A 21,779-nucleotide genomic window follows, 5' to 3' on the forward strand; every position below is an offset into this window, starting at 1 on the left:
TACCAGAAGTCCCCAGCTTACAAGAGACAGTCCCACCACCTGCTTTACCTGCATGCTGCAAGAGGAGTTGGGGGTGATGAGTGAAGTCAGGTCTTGAAGATGCCTCAGCCTCTGGTTTCACAGTGTAGAAGTGAGTGTCTATAGATTGAAATAAGTACACGTGCTGACACTGGACCAGTACAGGAGCTTGAAGCCCCTAGATGTACTTCCTCTCCTGCTTGGGATTCATTGCTGGTTAATGCAATGACCAAACACACCACTTGCCTACCAGTGTATTCATTCATTTCATGGAATTCAAAATCATCTTTCCTTTGAAATAATTAATTATAACCTGTGTGTCAGAAATAAACAGAGTATGATTACCTCTGTCCCTAAAAGACCTTGCTGGTATGTGCCGAGTCAAATGACTTACTGCAATAAGTTGTGCAAGCAGGAAAAAAATAACTAGATTGATAAACTTAGTCGAGGTAACTAGAAATCCTAAAGGAGAAATAAAAAATCCTGAGTAGAACTGCTAATTCTCTAAAGGAACCTGGATACACATGACTTCCTTGGCTCATGGTTTCCCCCATGGGGGTTTGGTTATTCTTTGATCCCAAAAGTTAATCTCTCATGGTAAAATCACGGTCTTGGAGGATGGCTGTTACCCTGGAGTTCCCTTGGTGTGGCACAGGAGTGCCTAGCGTGTGAGGAATAGGGGAAGTTGACTTTTGGGTTCTGTCTCTGGGTTCTGTGGTCCTCTACAATCAGGTAATAATCTCTGAAGCTTGAAATCTCTGACACACTTAAGGGAGCCACCTGAAGTCATGCATCACATCAGTATCAGATTGAAAAAATTTAAAAGTCTCCTGAATCGCAGTCCCATGATTTTCTACTTCAGTTTTTAGCAATACTTTGAAACATGAAACTCACAGGAAATAGTGAAATAGTGCTACCCTCCCACTTTTGTAAACAGGTCAAGAAATTAAACTTCTCATATTAATCGATATATCATAGCTGATAAAGCAACTCAGAGCCAGGATGACTGTGAACTTAGGATAAAGGTTAGATCCAGCAAAGCCTTTCACCAAGTGTGTGCTCAGGAGCAAGGAGTGGCTCCACCAGAGACTACCCACATGGCTAAAGCTAAGGCTATACTTAAGTGCTTTGCTTGATCCAAACTCCTAAAATTTAATCTGAAAGCTACAGAAGTTAACGGGAATTTTCCAGCTTTTCTTAGTAGGCTTTGAACCATTTAAGCTAAAAATTGTATTTCCAATGTATATGAGTTTTAGTTATCTGTGTGACTTATGTGCAAATATCTATCTGCACGTTACGTGTACGTTCTATGGAATCATCAGTGAACTTTGCAAAATGCTTATTCTCTTATTGGGTATTAATCCATGACAAGGACATCTGCCCTCTGGCTTTTTGCCACTATTTCACAGTATTTACAACTCTGTGTTTATTTTTTTTTAAAAAAAAAAAAGGCCCCACAATTTTTTACCTTGTAGTACAGCCAAATTTTATGGATTTATTTGTCCAAAGTTTCTAAATGTAATCTTGAAATCATATGCTAAATTTCTGTAGCTGGTGATAAATCTCCCACAGGAACAAGTTTCAAATTGCTTGCCAGCATCTGGAATAAAGTGTTTCTCTTTGAAACATCGGTAGGGCCACAGTCTCTTATTTCGTACTGAAAAAAAGGTTGCAGAAGTAAGAGAAAGCAGAGTATTTGATTAGCACTCTGAAATTTATCACTGCTTTCAAAAGTATTTTGCGCATATAAAAGTGATCACATACTCTATCACAGTTATTCAGGTCAAAGCCTGAACATGCCCACAGGAGCACAGCAAGCTTTTAATTTGAGAGGAAATCCTTGGTTTAGTTGAGGAGAAGGAGAAATGTTGCAATGTGATTCAGCTTTGACTAAGATCTGAATGTTAAGAGGTTTTAATACGGGTAGTGGCAAAGTACCTTCAGTTATCTTAAAGTGCACACTTCAGGATTAAACATGAGTATGAAAAGATCAAGCAAAAAGCTCCCTAAGCTATTAATACCTATTTTTTTACTCTAAGCATATTCTAGCCCACTGATAGCAGAAATGATCAGCGTGAATTCCTGTCTAATCCCCTAACCGTCCAATACTGCCCATAGCTTAGCTATCAATACTTGTATTCCATCAGAAAGGCACTTCTAATCGTAATGCTTTGAAGGAATACAAAGTTCTGGGTTGAATATTTTACCCAGGTCAGTGCTCTACAGAAACAAACATTTTCTCATTGCCAGCTGGCAAAATTTCAGTGATTTCTTCAGAAATTTCAACAACACTACATTTGAGCTGAGTAAGCTTTTTTTTCCTAGACTTAAATTGCTCAACATAAAGGCACCATAAAATATTTGCTCTCACATTCCACATAAAGCACTTGCAGAATTCTGGAGACTTGGAGCTCTTTGGAAGTCAAGCATTCCACAATGGTAAGTCAAAGGTTTAGATTTTTTTTTTTTTTTTTTTCAAATGAAGATACAGATAGGTATTTGCTTGAAAACTGCAAGAGAAGGATATTTAAGAGAGTCACCTAGTTACACATTTTTAAATGTGTATATATTCTGTTTAAACACTGTAAGATGCAAAGGAAGTAAGGCACCTTTGTGAAGATTACTGTGAATTTTGTTCTGTTTTGTAGTTCTTTGCAAGAAACTATACACTTACATCACTTGATCTTTCACCTGCTGTTACCTTTTTCTCAGAAATGTTTGTGAAAATATTCAGAATTTTGTAAACATTTAGGACCATGCTTTAAAAACCTACAGATGTGAAATACAGTTTAAAATACATTCCTTTTACAATTAAAAGTGTAATACACAGCATATTTGTCTGCATTTTTCTTTTGATCTATCAGGTTGTGTCCTGTTTCAGCTCTCCAACCCTCCAAATATGTTTGCAGAATTTGGATCAACTGTTAGGTAATGCAAAATAGATAGAAAAAGCCTTATGGCCCACATAATCCCCAAAGGTACAGACATCAATTACTACATTTAATGTGAATCTCAGGAATGGTGTAAGTTTTACAGAAGAGGCAGTAGTTTCTCTGATATATATATATGTAGGTTCAAAAATACGGGGAGAAATTATCATCTACTTCTTTCTCTGCCTGAGCTTTCCTGAGGACTTCTCTATTCTCAGACAAGACTTAGTTGAGCAAAATGATCTAGTATCTCATCCCACTTTCAAAGGCCATTAAATCCAGTTTGGAAGATTCTGTTCTGCAAGATGACTGGTGGCATTCTCTTTTTAAAGAGAGCAAACAAGCAAAAAAAAAAAAAAAAAAAAAAAATTATTCCTTCAAGTGCCTTGCTCACAGACTGCCCAGAACAACAGAACTCTGTGTTTAACTAAGAGCTCTTGGCATCAGTGTAACGGTAATAATCTCTACCATTTCTAATAAAGGATACTGTTTCTGCGAGTACTTCCTTACCTGTTCGATACTGTCTGTGCTCAGTCTACTTACATGTGGGCCCTTTACTGCTAATGATTTGTTGCTTAGCTGACGTATCCTTTGGTTGTTCCGGCATAAAGCCAGATCAGACAGTGATTGGACACCACAGACTTCCCCTTCAGTTTCTGTTTAGATTCAATAGAAGTTCCAGAACTTTGGTCTTTAGAGAGGAGCATGCCCAAGTTCATCAGACTAGCATTTCTAGGAATAGCAAGATAAGGACAAATGTTGCAGCAAACAAAGGCTAAAACATTCACAGAAGACAGCCGAGCACGGCAAAAGAAGGATTTTAGTCTTTTCTATAAAGACATGAGTGACAGCAGTAAGGCCTGTGGTAGAACTGGCCTATGCTGTTGCAAAGACCTGGACCAGTTTGGAGGAAAACCATCACACAACTCAAGATGGATGATTAATATACAGCAAGCAGTATCCCAAGCATGTTGAGATCATCTGTGGAAAGCCACAATGCCCTGAGCTCACAAAGCCCTGTATAGCTGCATAGCACAGACACCCCCACAGATCCATGCCAAATGCATGTCGAGCCTCAGCAGAGACCAGCTGCAATGTTACATCCTGCAACTTCAGTTAACAGTAGTTGCTTAGACATCTTTCTTTGGCCAGTCACCACAGAATAGCACAGTTTAAGAGTTTCAGTCTTGCTTCTTAACTTCTCTCATTCTGGCTATGGTGCTCAGCATGGCAACTGGCTCTGTTCTACCCCAAAGCCTCAGGAACTCTGAATCACAGAACCACTATGGAAATTAAGCATTACACCTTTCCCAAACCACTCCATAGACCTCCTCCTCCCTTCTATTACACCATAAATGTCTCTCAGCCCTGTAAGAAAGCAGTGCGTCAAGGATTAAAATAGCAAGGTTTTTTCCACAGCAGACAGAGGAGATTCCCCTTGGCTCACCACCTGCCTAAGGTTCAGGACCTTTCAGTGTCTTTTGACGTTCATGATCCAAGCAAGTCAAGATAGACAGCAGAGCTGCCTAAAAACAAAGCCTCTCACTGCTATTTTAAACTCCAGTTTCAAGTAGCAACAGCCTCTGGAGTTCAGAACAGTAACTTGGAAAGATCTACTCAGTTTACAGTCCTTTCATGTTAATCTGCAAGTGCTATTAAGAAAATTTAAATAGCTTCCTCTATTGCTTCTCAGTCTCTGGTCATTCCTAAACTTTTGCCTTAAGTCATCCAGCTTGAGCAACCCATCAAAATAAAACCCTGTGCTCTCTCATGCTTCTCCAGTCCCTCTATCCCAGCATAACCACCATTACAAAGTTACGCAGGATTTTTTCAAAAAAGTCCTGGTTCTTCAGCAGGTCCCAGCAAACATCTCTAAAGAACTCTTAGAGATGTTTAGATGTTGTCACCACTAGACAAAAAGAAGGAGGTCCCGTAACATGTCCATACTTGTGCATGCATGGTTTGACAAAATGGCTCACACACTTCTAAGTAGAATGTACAGCACTGGAATCTTGTCCTAAGATACTAATTGGTGCCTCTCTTCTCTACCCAGCCACCTACTTCAAAAACTTACTGGTCTGAGATCTCCACTCCACTGCCAAATTTGGAGAAACTGCTGTAGCCAAATGTGAAGCAATGGGATGCTATACAGACAGTGATTTGCTAGAGGAAAAGCTAAATCTGATCAAGGGCAATAAATAAAGCATTAATAAGTGTCTGACAGGACTTTCAAGTGTACAATACTATTGAAGATTTTTGTGATTTCTAGAGACTGGACTTCAGCAGTGAGTGATGCTGCTGACACATTTATCATTTTGTCTCTTCCCACCTAGGAAAAAGCCATCAATGCAGTGAAATACCTGAGTGCCCTTTTCAAACATTTTCATATACACAAACTTATTTCTAACTTTTGCTTCAGGTTCAGTAACTTAGCTTTTAAAAACAAAGATAATCAAAGTGGAATTAAATTCATGCCATGGGTTCTGTGTCTCTCTTACAGAAGAGCTTTCTGGCTTTCCTTGTTGCAATGGGCATTGTTGTGACACTGGGTGATGCATACTGCTTTTCTAAACTGAACAAGCCAGGGGAGACTGACAAAGGTAAGAACAGGGAAGGTCCTCTCACTTGATTGTTCTGTGGTAGCTTGTCTCTATGTGGAGCAGCCAGGAAGGGCTCAAAATACAAGGGAGGGGGAGATGTCAGAAAGACATGAATAGGAGGTTTCAGCACCAATTTGCTAAAAGTAGGGAAAACTGAAGTCTTCCCCTGGACTGGGTATGGTTGCACCAATATCATCACTATTTGTGGTAGGTTGCTGTTGCTCTTCCAGCACATGGAGCTGATGCAGGAGTTGAGAGTGATTCTGAATAAAGTGTGGTGCCAGGTGGCAGACCTGGCTGTTTGGTTGCTCTCGTTCATCACAGATCTGCCACACTGAAACCGTCTCTAACAAGTGAAGAGGAAACAAGTTCAGGCTCTCAAAATAGTCTGGGTCACAACCCAGAGAACAAAATTACTTCTACCTTACTATTGCCAAGAAAAACATTTTCAGAAAACTTGAAATAATTTTTTTCAGCCTTTATGTGGAGGCTTCAAGAACATATTTTGTGTTGCTGCTGTCTTATGCAGGCTGTATGCTGGATGGAAAACTATACCCCTTTGGAGAGATCCCAAGGACAGAAAATTGTTTCAGATGCAGCTGCAAGCAAGATGCAATGCGTTGCTGCTCCCTGTAAGTTTGCACTTCTTGGTAGCATCATTGACCATAGGAAGACCATAGCTTTGCATTTGCTGGGGATAAATTATTTTCTAAGGCCACAAGGGAGCCTTTCCTCACAAGTCACAGAGCTAGGGCAAACCACATACAGATCCTGATCATTTGGATCCTCAGCTGTGTTTACCTTAGCTCACTTTCTGCTGACTGGGCATGGACACAGGTCCTTCCAGACACATCCACCTGGTGCTTGTCTTTAATTTTGAGGAACTTGTGAACCACTCTTATGCTGCAATTAAGTCTTAGCAGGGAAGGTGGGTGTAGGAAGGAATTCGTTCCACAAGGGACTTAAGTGAGGCTCCTCTAAAGGACTTATGATGATCTGAATCACTTTCCAGAGGTGCTCTTCTCCAGTGAATATGCTGACTCTAGAATGACAAGGCTTTGCTCTGAAGTATCTATCTCCAACAGCCTCCTTTCCTATTATTCTAGCTTCTCAAAGGGCCAAAATGGCTTGATTATAATCATCACCTTTGCCAGGTGACACTCAGTCTATACCAGGAAACAGTTGCTACATTCTAAGCAAACTGACAGTAATGAAAAAGATTAACGGAGAAGACATAAAATATGCCAAGACCATGCTTATGTCATGCTGTATAGTGCTGTGCTGGAAATCCCTATGCAAATGCTGTGCATACTGGCACATCTACACAGTGCAGTGCAGCAAGGCATCATTTGAGGCCCTGAAATCTGTAGCTGTGTGGCACTCAAGCTAGCTAGGCTGGTCTTAGCCATAGTTTCAGAGATATCTCACTCAGCATTAGCTGAAGATATAATCACAACCACTGAAGTATTGAATCTTTTATTGCTCTCAATCTAACATTTACTTTCTCTTTGCTAATGACAGCTTTCATACTCCTATTGGTTATGACAAAGAGAACTGTAAAGTAGTTTTCAACAAGAAAAGCTGTAACTATGACGTGGTGCTGAAGAGTGACCCCTTAAAGGAGTGTGCTGTTTATTCTCGTGTGGGCTAACAACCCACCTGCTCTGAACCTTCCTACAGATGCTTTGACATCAAAGAGAAGCTCAGAGACATAGAAGATCTTCTAAGAGAGAGTACTTCAGCAGCTCACTTGTAATCTCCTAATTATTCTAATTCAGTATACAGGGTGCATAATCAGATATATCTCATTTCTGTCATTGCTTGCATTGGTGTCACTGAGCTTTGTTGAATACAATAAATTCAGATGAAACATCCAAAAATGCTTCATAATAATTGTTCTTTTTATGTAATAAAACTGGGCAATGTCACCTTCTTTGAGAGATGAATGCATTCACCTCACTACTCTGACATGTTGTATTTCAGTGCCCTGGTACAAGACACTCTCATGCTTTGGAGATTCTGTTCTAGCCAGGGGTCAAAGAAGATATTTTAGCTCACCAGGTATCAAAATCTATTATCATTTGGAAGGGATGCACTGTTTGGGACATGCTGTACAATGGTTCCTACTCAGGGTACACAGGGCACACTTGAACTGCTGCAAAACTTTTGGCAAGACCCATGCTGCTAACACCTGTGACCTCTGAAAAAACAGTGAGGATGGAGGATCATAATCCTTTTTCTCCTCCCTTTCCCCCCCCCCCCCCTTTTTTTTTTTTTTCAGCAATGTTATTACCCAACAGCAGTGACTGTTCTTCTCCATTACTCTGACCTGCTGCCAGGTGTCTTCCTCCAAGCCCCGCTCCTCAAAGTCTGCACACACTGCGCTGCATTTGTGGTTCTTGCCCAAACTGAAAAAGAGGTCTAGATCAGCCCTTGGAGACATGCTTCCTCACGGCAGCAGAGTTTGAGGTCCTAATAAAAGGCAGATGCCTTCTGTCTCTTCAGTATAAAAATTCCCCACATTCCCTGGGGAGAGAAATCCAGCCAATGGTAGGCTTCAACATGGAATCTCCCCCCTGACAATTGGCAATATCCTAAATCTGCACACATATAGGAGACCAGGCAACAATACCTTATAAAATGCTGCTTCTACATGGCTTCTTCACTCCAGAATTGAGTATTAAAAAACCACAACAGTCTGCAGCTAAACTGTTGTATGATTGGAAAAGAAACACATCTTCCAGGACAAGTGGACTGTTTAGTGATGCTCCATAATCACAAGTCTGTTGTCTTGCAAAAGCATGAAGTTACACACAGCTAAGCATTCTTAGGGCAGGGATCCTCACTTGGCCCAAAATCAACTGTCAGCCTATATTTATTCAGCAGGGGTACCTGCTTCTCAAGACAACCTGTCTCAGGCTCTGTGAGCCATCAGTAAAATCAGAATGATTTAACATGGTATGTTTCTCTGGCTTTGTTTTTGGTACTTTGCCTATGAATATTGTTTTAAACTTTCTTACGTCTTCACTTAAGATAGCTTCTTTTGGGAAAAAAAAATCCAAGCATTTTGCAAGCACTGGTATTACATACTTCATGTTTTTAAGTTCTCTACATTGCAGGCTGGATAACAGTCAATAACTCTGTGTTTCTGTACAGTTGGTTCCTGCAAGGCTGAAAAAATGTAAGGGGCCAGAATTAGTCAGTGCAGCTTTTTCTAGTATAAACATTTCCATAGGTCTTTTTAAAATCTGACTTCCATTCACTGATTTAATCATGTCATTACTCTAAACAGCAGCAACATATGGAAATCAAAGTTCTCACGTTGCTTAAGGTCCTAAGGTAAGTCTTCTTCGAAGAGTTTTCATATCCTGCAGGAGAGAAACAGTTTTGAAACTTGTCCTGAATGACTTTTCACCTCTTCTGCCAGTATGAGACACTGAAATGTCAAATGACTGTCTCAAAACTCACTTGTGTCTGTGGAAACCTCAAAGACAAGCTGTGGCCTTTGGATTAGTCTAAGGAATGTCACCCAAGGAAGCAGAAATGTATCGAAGGATGCACCCCCTGCTCCCTTGCAGTTGCATTGTCAAACTCCTTAGATAAGTCTCAAAGGGGGAGACATGGACTGAGTGAAACCAAAGGTTTATCATCATTGGCTCCATGTGTAGCCATTTGTGACTCTATTGTGTACACCAGACACCACGCATGCATTGCTAATGAACTGATAAGAGGTAAGCATTTGCTTATTACCATAAACAACAGGACGCTGTTGGATCCAGGTTGGTGACTATTCTTGCAACTGTATTCTGGATGCTTGCTTTATTTCTGTCTTTTCCTTCCATTCTGTCCTGTCACTACCCCTCTTCACTTTTAATAACAAAAACCTGTTTTGGGTGTATGGCATTTGATCTTGTTTGTGTCTTAATCTTGCTCTTGGGATCATATCGAAACCTGCCCCAACATTGGATCGGGACAGCCAGCTCATGTCAAAATTACACAGAACTGGTACCTCAGCTGGTACCTGAAGGAATGTTCTCACTTACAGAACAAACAGCTGCAGCTTCTTAGGGGAAGTAATATTTTGAGCATGGAGACCCAAAGACTTCCGACCTAAATAGCTCACAGAACTGTTTCTTGAGAAAAACTCGTTTTTTTTTTTTTTTTTTTTTTAGATCCTAGTTTTAAAAATAAACATTTTCATGGGTCACGACAGTGACTTGGAGATTCCTCATGGATTACTTTTTAGTTCAAACCACTGAGAAGTGCACACATCAAGATCAACATCCAGTTTGTCGTAGTATGGAACTCTGCTGTGTGATACTGAAATTGTTTCAGTATTCCAAGGTTTTTCCTACCAGAGTCTTACAAGTTAAGGCTACATTTTTCTTCTAAAATTTATGAAAATGAGTTTATCTTATAAGGTCATGTTCTTAGTATTAGCAGTTCCTCAGTAGACTTCATATTTAAGTGATCTACAGATACTTAGTTCACTTAAATAGAATTTTATTCTACTTATTACTTTATTTGGACCTTTATTTATAATTTGGAGCCTTATTACCTCCTAGAGTCCCAAAAGTTTCTGTAAAATCTAGGTGCCAATTTTCTGACAGATGAAGATGACTTTCTCAGTGCAAGAAGATTTCTGATTTGCTGACAGCACCAGTAAAATTATGAGTGACTGAAACAAGAAATCTGGCAAAAGCTTTGGATCTCATGCTTAATTTATTCTTTAATGTTATGGGACTGGGAAGAACCAACATATTTGATCAATGTGATTAGCACATCCTTCCAGAAGTTATCTGTGGGTGGAGAGGCCCATTTTCCACTGCAAGGGCATCTCCTCCACCACATGCACTTGAAACAGAATCTGAACAACCCAGCACAAACACGAGCTGACACGGGAGAAGTAAGAAAATGATTTCTGGTGAGTTTACCCGGCCAAGGAAGTGTAGAGAGAACTGACCTAGAGGCTCCAGAGAATAGCCTGGCTTCAGTGAGACCCAGAAATTCCCTCCAGATGTTTTAAAAAAGGGATATTTTAGTTTCAACATGCAATTGTATTGGGTTTGCTATTGCTAGTGTAGCTGGCACTACTGAAACTATTTTTTTCCCCTAAATAAGATAATTTTACCAATGAAGCTTGGGAATCTTGAATCTCTCTTGCTATAAACCAGAAAGCCTGTCTACTGAGTGGGGAAATGCCTAACAGCATTGCTGCAGATAATTTTAAAATTTATTTTATTTGTGAGATGACCCAGCTGCAGGAAAGCAGGGTGATATATCACTCAGCCTCTGTTTTGAATCCTTTCCATTACCTGTGCTATCAAAGATGAAGAAAATGTGTAGGGCAGAAACAGAGAGAGGTGCCAGTTCAGTTTTCTGTCCTTCACAACAGTGAAACTGCTTGTTGATTACGAGTCGAGTTTCAGTAACTTCCTTAAAAACCCTAACAGAACCTCTCTATGAAATATTTTTGTATTTGATTTGCTTGGTAAACCACTGGAGAATAAGTTTTTGCCATTTCTATATTCACCCCTGCAGAAAACACCAGAGAGACCATTTAAGAGCTCCTTAGAATCAACCCATTGTTATAATAAGTCCAAATTTCAGATTCTTAAGACTTCATAGCACACAGAGTCAATCTGTTGACATGTATGTGATCAGAGAGCTGTGGCAATACCATACATGCATTTGAGCTAAAACCTATTTCATATTTGAAGGAATAACAAAAATAAAATGCTGTCATTTTGTGAAAAAAAATTACATGAAACCTGTTAAATATTCTACCCTTTCAGATGCTGTGACTCCTGTTTGCTTTCTCAAAGAGGGGGAAGGCAATTCTCCTAGCACTAGCATGTTCTCAGTAACTGTTAAAATACTTTCAAGAAGTAGTCCAAGACATCGTGGGGTTTTTACACCAGTGCTTCCTCAGCTCCATTCTTGATGCCATTGTGCAATGCATACTGTTTTTATGAACAGCACAGGCACAATTCTCATGAAACCTGCCAGATAAGAGTCACAACAGCCCTTTCTCTGTTGTTCTGTTCTAGTTGTTGCCCATCAGGAAGAGACAGGAAGGGTGTAGTACGAGAAATGGGAGGAAGCAGGATTTTATACATTACAGCAGAAAACAGCAGAAAAGAAAAAAGAAAAAAGATCCCAACAGCCAAGATATCCCATGGATTTGACTGAAGCATTCTATGTGGCTGCCCTCCTCACCCCAGTTTGTTCCAAGTCCATGCAGCAACAGTATCAGACTACCGTGTTTTATCCTTATGGAATTAGTGACTAACAAGTTTAGAAAATGGAAACAAACTCCTGTTCTCTAAATAGAGCTGAAATACAGTATAGGTGGGGTATACACAGAACTAACTGAGCTTTCCCCCAAAAAAGCCCTGAGGTCACTGAACTAAGTAAAAGACATTATAAGACTGTAGTTAAGCCCCCTTTTATTTTGTGCATGAATGTGCAGGTTGTGTTAAAAAAGTAAAACTTTTTACAACCTGAAGGACCAAAGGTGTGCTTCCAATGCCAGTGTGGCCAGAGCAGGGTCCACTATTGCACCATGTACTGTAAGTTCCACAAAGCCAGAGGCACTGGTGGCAAGAACTACAGCAATGCTCCCACCAGCCACTCTTCCTATAGCTAACTCCTTAAGTCACACCTACATCAAAAAGTCTTTACTTTTTCGTAAACATAAAATCTTCAATTGCTTAAACAGCTACAGGATCAGGATAACAAACTGTGTTTGGAATCACTATGTTTTTTTAATTTCTGGAATAAATTTTTCTGTCATTTTCTGGTTTACTGAAGATTTCAAAGATCTTTTTGTTACCATGGGGCTTGAGTTGAAAGTTAGAAGTATAGGAAATACTGCACTTCCAATAAATTAGAGATTTCTTTTTTGCTAGCTCTGTCACTTCTTATCAATTTTGTTTTACTGCTTCTGGACTTTTGTCTTCACTGCTGTAGTATCTGTGGCTATCTTCCTCAGTGCTACCCACGCTGCAGAGATGGAGGTCATCTCCTTGCAAACACAGCCTGGCATTTGCAGCTGGTTCTTTAGATCTTCTTGTCTGCCCCGGTGTCCCTTCCTTAGCACTGGTCCTTCATCTGGGGATCATGACCTGACATGGTTTTCCAGACTAGCTGAGTATTTACCATGTGTTTTTAAAAAACACATTTGCACCTCAACCAGAGGGATCTTTGCTTGCCCACAGAACTAAGGGGGGGTGTGTGTGTGTTTGTGTGTGCAGTAGGAATGACATGTTTCTCATCCCACGAATTAAAACTGAAATTTGGCCCAGGAATGGGGACTCTTCTACATATAAGAGACAGGGGTGTTCAGATCAGGCGAGAAATGACATTGTTGTCTCCAGCTTGAACTGAGACCTAAATTCAAATTTCTGCTATGCTACATGTTACCTGAGACAAGACACTCACACCATCTGTGCCCCTTGCTTGTAAAATTAATACAATTCTTTGCTAATTCTTATGGCAAGAGAGATCTGAGGGCACAGGCTTTGAGGTTTGTGGGTGTATGAACCTCAGAGTTAACAAAAGTGTTCCCACCAAGATAAAACTTCCTTCTACCACATTTACAATATGTTTCTCTGTCAACAGTACACTGTATATTTTAGTGCTGTTTGCTTTTGCTTTTCCTTAAACCAGTTGTCCTCTCACATGCAAATGTGGCAGACTTTGTTTAACAGTTATAAAACACCAATGTACCTTATACATAGCATTGCCAGTTTAAGGTTAAGATGAGTTTATTTGTAGAGTTGTGTTTACTTATGATCTGTGAGCTAATATACCTCATGCTTCCTCTTGTTTTCCCATTCTCAATGGCACTGGTAGTCAACCTACTGGTTTGAATGACTGGATACATGAACTTATCTTCTATAAGGAGTCCTGCACTTACTCTCGCCTACAGAAAGCTGATCCCTCTCAAGAACGTGGGAGGAGTACTGAAATACTGGGTTAAGAATCAAAGTTCCTGGACTGCTTTCATTCTAGTCCATCTCTTCTAACTTAAATTGTTCATAGAGTAATGCTTTTCATAGATATTAGCTAGTTTATTGGGTTTTTAAAATAACATTACTGCTCTGAAGTCATGCTGTATTTGTCTGTTGATTGCCTAGCACTGGAAGATACAATAAAAACAAGGCTGATAGTCTTGCATTACTCTCATTATCTCTGTGGTCATCAGTGAGATGTAGCCAGAAATCCCAGATGAAGAATGACAAAGTAAAATAGTGAGGTAAATCTTCAGGAAAGTCTCTAAGATTTTTCCCCATCTTAGGAAGAAAGATGATACTCTATTTATCAGCATAAGTGGAAAGAGGGTACAGAATTAGGCAGAGAATTGACATTCTTAGAATGTTTTAAGTAAGAAATAAATGGGTTGGAAAGACACTCAAGATTTCAACAGAGCAATGTCTGCTGGAGATATCTGTCCCCCACACAAGCAAGGCACCTATCATCCTGTACGTGAACTGAAGAAGAAATGCAACATATTATGGGACACAAATGGCCTTAGTGATCAATATATGAATGGGCTAGATACATAGGGTTTACTTCTCTGAGTGGTTTCAACACCACAGGGCATTGTTAGAATCCCCATAGTTCACAGATGAGGCAAAGAGCTTCTTCACTGTCCCTAGACACTGCCCAGGCTTAGGCCTGGCAGGTTGCTCCCTGCTGCATTCCAAAGAAAGCTGCTTGCAAGAACTTCTCTCCATACCTGGGATACCTTGCACCTAGAAAACAGGGAGGGTTCTGCAATGGGAACAGCTCAGTGACAGTCACTGCTTGTCTGAAAGGTTGAGAGAGAACACACACATGCGTGTTGGTTGGGTTTTTTTTGGAGTTGAACAACAAACACATTCTCTGTCACTCAGCAAGAAACCAACAAGTTGACTGGGTTTTGGCTGTAACCAATTCCACAAGTTTCACTCCAGTACACCAGCATCACAAATTGCTGTGTCTGGTGACTTTTGCTTACGTACAAGAACTGCTGCAGGTGCCTGTCAAGCAAAATATTGCATGCAGCATAAAAGAAAAAAATTAAATCGATCAGTAATATTAACAGTATTAAGGCAATATAATTTGATGGTCCTTTTCTTCCAAACTGTCAAGGAATACTTGCTCCAGATTACTTCTGAGGACATGGAGGAGCCAATACCTTGAACAGGACTCTGTGGTACTTCCCACATATTGTCAGCCAAGGTGAAATAGTTGATTCTCAGCACATAAAGGTTACAAAGAGCAGGAATGCAAAGCTAGGGTCCATCATTAGCCATCCCACAGATGTAAATCAATTCGGTCAGGCAGCAGAGGAACAGGATACCGGAAGGGAGAGCATGAACTCTCCCCATCTTCACAGCAACCAACACAAAAGGCAGCTTTGGCCTAGGATTGGGGTGTACTACTTTGTCATCCATCCTACTGTGCCTTTTTTTCCCCTTTAATAGAAAAATGCACGTGCTCTGAAATATCTCCTCTGAAACACTGACAGTATCCCAAACTGCAATGATGCTGTTAAATTGGTTTCATACATATTTGTGAGAGATCCAAAGGGGATATGTGGGCTCTGTTGATATCGGTAAAGAAAATGCTAGTGCCTGTACTCATGAGCTGATATGTTTTGTTGGCTTATTGGTAATTAAGAACCAAGGGCCTGAGCTATGTGGCTGTGGTGTTAATCATCTCCTGCTTCAGGGTAGTGCATACATCAGCATTGCCAAATCTAACTTATTAGTGATAGGCTGACTGTGGGCAGCTTTATCAAACCTATGAATACCTGTAAGCACTCGAGCTCTTTCTGCCATCCTGAAGAACGATCTGGTAACTGAAGGAAAACTGATTTACTCAGCTTACTGAGTTAAGGGCCAACTTAGATATCCTTGTAAGTAGTGGTCTCACTGTGACCTGCATTGCAATAATGCTGGCTTTCTCACATGGACTTTCTGAACTAGCTCTCAACTCTGGAGTTTGGGTAGAAGACAGGGAGTAGCCACTCCAGCTTGGAGTTCAACCTCTACTTCCAAATCCACATGAGGGGTCAACACAGGTAGTCAGAGTAGTTAGTTCAGGTATTGCAAACTGTGCAGCCCTCATAATAAGGGGAAGACTTCTTCACCTATCAGGGCTACACAGTTTGAAATATTTGAACTGACTACACCAAAGATAAGCAAAAGGGGACTGTACTTGACTCCTTTGCTATCAGATTACTGTCCCAAGCACTTGGAAAGTGTGTCTGCCCTTGACATGTACAGCCTCTGCAGAAAAGGGACCATTTCTACCTTGGTACAAGCATTAAGAAAATATGATGCATATTTTTTTACAGGACCTGAGCATATGGGTCTTTTACATAATGGAAAAATGAACAAGGAAGAAAATGGTTATCTAGGACCTCTTTCTAAGGGCCTACAGAGCCACTCTCCACAGAAACTCTACTTTACATGTAACCTTTCCATCACTCTTTTCTCAAGAGCATTCTTTCATCTTCAGCTAATGAACAAGAAAGCTGAACATTTGTTCAAAGCTCCTCTTTTAAAACCTAGATGGTTCAAACTAAGCATGCAAGTTGTGTGGAGTGACAACCACAATGTCTCTACTGGGTTTCTCAGGGCAAGTGCTAAATATTTTTTGAAGGCTTGAAATTCCTTTCAAAGTACTTCTCAGAACTGCCTTCCAGATCTGGTATAGCACAAAAGCCACACCTATTTCTTCAGTGCCTTTTAGAACCAAACCTTCCTGTATATAATTGGCTTATTTTAATAATGGCCACTTCATGAGGTCATTTTTCAAAAACTTCATTGGAGTTATTCATACATGTTCAGTTTGCTCAAGGACTGGTATCATAAATTCCCTCTCTATATAAGTTCTCTGAGAAGATGAGCTTCTTACAGGCTGTCTCCTTACTGGAAGCCTCATAATTCTGCAAGAATGGTGAGTCTTTACATTTTATACTTTAAAAGACCAAGGTATGTTGCTATAGGTTTTAAAGGAGGTTCTGTTGGATTTCTCAATACTCGGAGATCTAAGCAGCTTGGAGAAAGTATAAATTCTATGTTTTGGGAACAAAAGCCAGATCGGCACAGACAAGAAACTTGTGTAAAATATATCAGCATGTATAAGGCAGAAGACATCTAATAGGACTCTAGCTAAGGCTTTTTATTATCTGTTTTCAGTTACATATAATGTTTGGAGATAGTCTGTTTTCTGGCAGAAAGCAGCTCTGTTGTGTCTAAACCTAAAAATGGCCTTCTCTTCTGTGAAAAGTCTGGATAACAACAGAAAATTTAGTTAAACTCAAAAATGTTACCTTGATTTTTACTAATCTGCATCTCTGTTGCAGATCTGTTTTAACCTCTCTTCTGCAAAATAAAATGCTATTTTTTTCTCCTCTCACAGGTATGACTTCTTTTTATAAGCCACTAGTTCTACGCTGTCCAAAACAAACACACATATATACAATATATACAATATATGTGTGTGTATATGTCATTGTTTATTCCTGGGTCTACCTTTCCTCTCTCACCAAGATTTTTAAATTCATCACAGCTAATTCCATCCTAGAGTTCTTGCACTTATTTCCTTCATATCCTTGATGAAAGCCCTTCAAACATTTCAAACCAATATTGAAGAATAAGAGACTAGTTGAGGAATGTGAGCTGAACTTTCAGAAAAATCTGCTGGCAAAGGTCATAGAATATAGAATTATCTAGTTTGGAAGGCACACCTGCAAGTCATTTGGTCAACCTCCTGGTCAAAGCAGAGCCAAGTCTTGAGTGTTCAACTTCATCTTGAATGTTCATCAGCTTGTTCCTAATACTTCAATATTAGGGTGAAATATCCAGTGGGTTCTTCAGACTCCAGTAAAGAAGTTTTTACATCTATGAGTGAGGTTAGTGGTAGAGACAGTGACCAATCCTATGGAGAGAATAAGGACAAGAACAATGAATGGGGAAGGAAAAGGAATAGAACACACTCCTTTCACACACAGTATCTGGCTCTACCGGTACTCTATCAGGCAATGCTTAATTTTAACAGCTTTGAAAGACAGACTTGTTTTTCCCTCCCACATGACGCTCTGCCTCTTTCTTCTCAGTGGTTCAGTATTCCTGATTGCATGTTAAGTTTTCTAAACTGCAAAAACCAATTGGATTTTGATTTGAAACAACAATGTATTTTCCTACATCTAATGGTACTATTTATCATCGATACATCTTAATAGTTACTTGAGTATTCATAAGAATTCTGCTTTCTTGTTCAGAAGACCATCTTGGCCTGCCTTCTTGTTCTTGCTGTTACCTTGCCAGTGTCCAATGCTTCCTGCTTCATTGAGCTATTGAATTCAGAGAATTCAAACACTGAAGGTAAGAAGTCAACTGTCCTTAACTTGACAGACATCACCACAAGCACTGTTTGATTTGATTTGTCTATTCTGTGCAATTTACCACAACTTAGAAGTAAGTGGAAACAGTGGAGAAACCACTAGGAAAGAGGGAGAAAACGGAGGGGGGAATGGGGTATGGAGAACAGTGAATTTACAGAAAGTTATTAAAAAGTTTATCTGAGGAGCATCACAGAGGCCAAATTACATATTAATTTTGTCCAGGGAAGCAGCATAGGTTTATCTATCTGCATGAAGTAATAATTAATGTTTTCACCATGGCAGCATATTTAGAAATACAGAGAAGGGCCTTTCTCTACATGTGTGTGTAGTCAGTATAAATCGGAAAAGAGATTGGCAAGTGTCCAGCATACCAATAAATTTACTCATAAGTTGTTTCCCTATCCCAAGGCAAGTTCTTAAGAATAGTATGACTGCTCCCCGTGAGTCTGGGACTGCTCTTCCTGAACGCAGCTAGTCTATCAGTCTACAGATGAGTGGAGCTGCAGGAAAATAAGTTCCCAAAAAAGAAACATGCAATTATTGGGACACAAGAAGAGCTGATGTATGCCAGTATGCAAAATAAACCAAGTGCCCCAAACTAGAAAAATACCAAAGAAACAGAATTTATTTATAGGCAAAGACACAACCTAGAACCCCCAAATCGTCCACTCTGTCTTGTCCTATCCTCAAAATCCTGCTTTCTAGATCACTTATTTAGGAAGTCAATTCTGTGACTGTTGGACAGGAACTTTATATCCAGTATGTGCTTTTTTCCTGCAGCTCAGGATTGGGAGAAGTTTTCCAGGGAGATTTAGTCTTGCTCTAAATTAGGAGTCAACAACAGTTGGTGTTAATGAGGGGGGAAGTCAAAGCCTTCTCTTAATTCTGAGCAGGTCTGTGCCTAGTTCTCTTTCTGCTGGGTGCTCTGATTCCTGTACTTAAAGATGAGCTGCTACAGGAAACCCAACGCTGCTGAGAACCACAGGAAACAGAGTGACCCACAATACTCTTCTTCATGCATTAGAATAGTAGCAGTCCTGCTCTGTTGGGGAACCTCCATGTTTGCCAGATAGGAATGTTAATATAAAAGGTCAAAGATCCCACCCATTCTGTATAAGCAATAGCATTGTTAGTGCAATAGGTCTGAAGCTGAAGGTTGCTTGTGCACTATGTTTTCAGGCTGCCTTGACTCAAAAAAAGAGCTGCATAAATTTGGTTCTAAGTGGAGGACCGAAGACTGCTTTGACTGCTATTGTTCCAAGGATGGAATTGACTGTTGCACCGCGTGAGTTCAGAGCAGCAGTGGAGGTTTTCCTCTGCTGCCATGACACGGCACAAACCACTTCCCTTCAAACAGGGGGCCCCGAGAAACAACCATGATATTTGTCTCATTTCATATCACAAAGTTACTAATTAACCCAACACCATCATCACTGAGCATGCAAAAAGTTCCTCTGACAAATATAGCTCATGTTTAATAAATTATTCTTGACTGGTAAAAAAAAGATTTAATTCTTCTCAGAGCTAAAATTTCAGGCAAGATACTGATTCGAGAGAGAACATGTAGTTACTTCAGAAATTTCTACTGCTCCTAGTCCAGATCTTCCTAAAGCCACACATCTTTTACATCTCACATCTTTTTTTTCACACCGCTCTTTTGTCTGAGAAGCAACTCAAGATAAACTCATCTGCCTGTAATTTTTCCTACAGTGACACCCAACCACTCATGCAATTCTTGTTCCATACTGCGACTGAAGAGAAAAAGCAATTATATTGGAATAACAAACACAACATCTCTTGTGTGTAAATCAGATCAGTAAACTATAACTCTCCCCTCATCCTGCTTAAGCAGCAGGCTAAGTAACATTTGAGCTGTGAGATTTGTATGAGCTCCCTTTTCTGCTCCTGGACACCTCCTTAGTATAGCCTCTTCTTATTAAAAGTACTGCAGACACCATCTGAAATGCAAGCTGCTTACTGGTTGGTTTCATCACCTCTTTGTCTTTCTTTTCCCAATAACAGCTTTGCAAGACCAGTTGGCTATGATGAAGAGAAGTGTGTAAACATTTTCAACAAGGAGACCTGCACTTATAAAACAGTGGAGAAAGATGATCACTCAAAAGAATGCCCAGTCCATGAGTGGGTGGGCTAACAGAGAAAGATTGTGGATTTGGGGAATATTTTCTTTTTTTTTGTTTTAAGGGTTTTCTCACAAATTCAAAAAAATTGAAAAATGCAACTGTTGAGTGAAATCTACTCATAAAACCTAACACAATAATAAAACTGAATATCTACTCACAAAAGACTCCCTTGGTTTCTCTGCCTTCTGCTTCCCCATGAAGCAAGAACCAACTTGTTCCTTCCTTAAGAAATTAAGGCTGACATTTTAAAGCATCCTCAGTAGCTTATAACTTTAATTCTTCTCTAGTCACGCTTCAGTGCCAGGGAGTATATTCTGTTATCTGTGCACAGTTGTATCTTAAAGCTAAAATAAAATCAAATGAAGCATCAAAAATTCATGTGACATTTTCATCTTTGAGGAATGAAACCTAAAAAATTAACATTCCAAATAAAATGGGAAAGAAATGAAAAGTGACTTTAAAATCTATCTGAACACTATCTTTTCTAGAACAATGTCTTATATGATGATCTTCTATCTGGTATGGCTGCCTGGAGCCTGCCCTACCTATGGACAGCAAGAGCTACCAGTTAGCCAGTCTACACAGCACTATACTTCCATTGCACTCACAGCACAGCAGACCCAGTCCTCAACCTGGGGATTGGGTAAAAGGTCCTTTATTCAGATTAACCCTCAAGAAATTCAGGTTATTAAACTGGCCAATGGGCAGGATTGTGGCTGGCTAGAGAGACTGATCTGGACTAGGCTCAAGCAGGGAAGAAGCTTGGCAAATCCACAGGCAATAACTGAGAGGGATACACTCACCAGTAGAAGCTCTCCCTCATGGCACCTCTTCATAAACTTTATGGGTACATTTGTTCAGTTGTCTCTTTCTACAAGTGACTATGAGCATCCTATGACTTCATGCTCTGTTTTCTGGTAACAGAAAGAGGATGCCACAGCTTCCATAGCTCCTTGTTTCAAGTTATGGAACGAACACATACCTTGTCAGCAGGGCCTGGTCTTGCTGTCTGCAGGGGCAAGGCAAAGCTCAGCTTGCATGAGCCTTGACCACATGTTCTCCAGTGAGCAAGGCAGCTTCACCTTCAAGATTACATGAGGTTTTTGTTATTCCACCTCTGCTTCCCTTCCTCCTTCCTCAGGAAGACAACCCTGTTGGTTACACTTTTTTTTTTAATTGCCTATCACATGCCCTTTTGGAAGAGGACCCACAGTAATGTACTTTATACAACAGCTAACAAGTCAAAGCTGCTAACATCACTGTGCAAATAGACTAAAGCCCATAAGGCACTTACATCAAGAGCAGTAACAATTACATCTACTGGGAAAAAAGGTAAGAGGGTTCTGCATGATCTGAGATGCATCTGTCCCACTTTCTTCTTTCCCAGCTACCAAAAAATGTGCAACACTCATTGAGGTCTTGTGGTCCACATCCAGTAAGACACAGGTGGCCACAGGCTGCCCAGGAGCACTTGCAGAATTGAGTTGTAACTGAACCGATGCTCTTGTGAAGCCCAGGAAGATACTGTATGCAGAAGTTCAGAGCTTAATGCTAGACTGAGAACAAAGGATACTTCTTCCCTCATTGACTGAAATCCCACTGTCTAAAGACAAGTACTTACCAAAGCTAACTTGACAATTTGTCTGTTACAACACTCATTTATTTTGTAGTTTATTCCCAAACTCAT

The 21,779-nt window shown here is 40.1% G+C and overlaps 2 protein-coding genes across 2 annotated transcripts; both read left to right on the top strand.

Moving 5' to 3' along the window:
- Positions 1-2,386: 2,386 nt before the first annotated feature.
- On the top strand, positions 2,387-7,412 carry MSMB (microseminoprotein beta). The gene is made up of 4 exons (XM_074908338.1): positions 2,387-2,457; positions 5,449-5,548; positions 6,078-6,180; positions 7,070-7,412. The coding sequence occupies exons 1-4, from the start codon at positions 2,455-2,457 to the stop codon at positions 7,197-7,199; spliced, it is 336 nt and encodes a 111-aa protein (XP_074764439.1). The 5' UTR covers positions 2,387-2,454; the 3' UTR covers positions 7,200-7,412.
- Positions 7,413-17,450: 10,038 nt separating this feature from the next.
- LOC141961177 (beta-microseminoprotein-like) lies at positions 17,451-20,103 on the top strand. The gene is made up of 4 exons (XM_074907853.1): positions 17,451-17,459; positions 17,829-17,931; positions 19,131-19,236; positions 19,974-20,103. The coding sequence occupies exons 1-4, from the start codon at positions 17,451-17,453 to the stop codon at positions 20,101-20,103; spliced, it is 348 nt and encodes a 115-aa protein (XP_074763954.1).
- Positions 20,104-21,779: the final 1,676 nt, after the last annotated feature.

The sequence above is a fragment of the Athene noctua genome, chromosome 5 (assembly GCF_965140245.1).
Source record: "Athene noctua chromosome 5, bAthNoc1.hap1.1, whole genome shotgun sequence".
Classification (NCBI taxonomy): domain Eukaryota; kingdom Metazoa; phylum Chordata; class Aves; order Strigiformes; family Strigidae; genus Athene; species Athene noctua.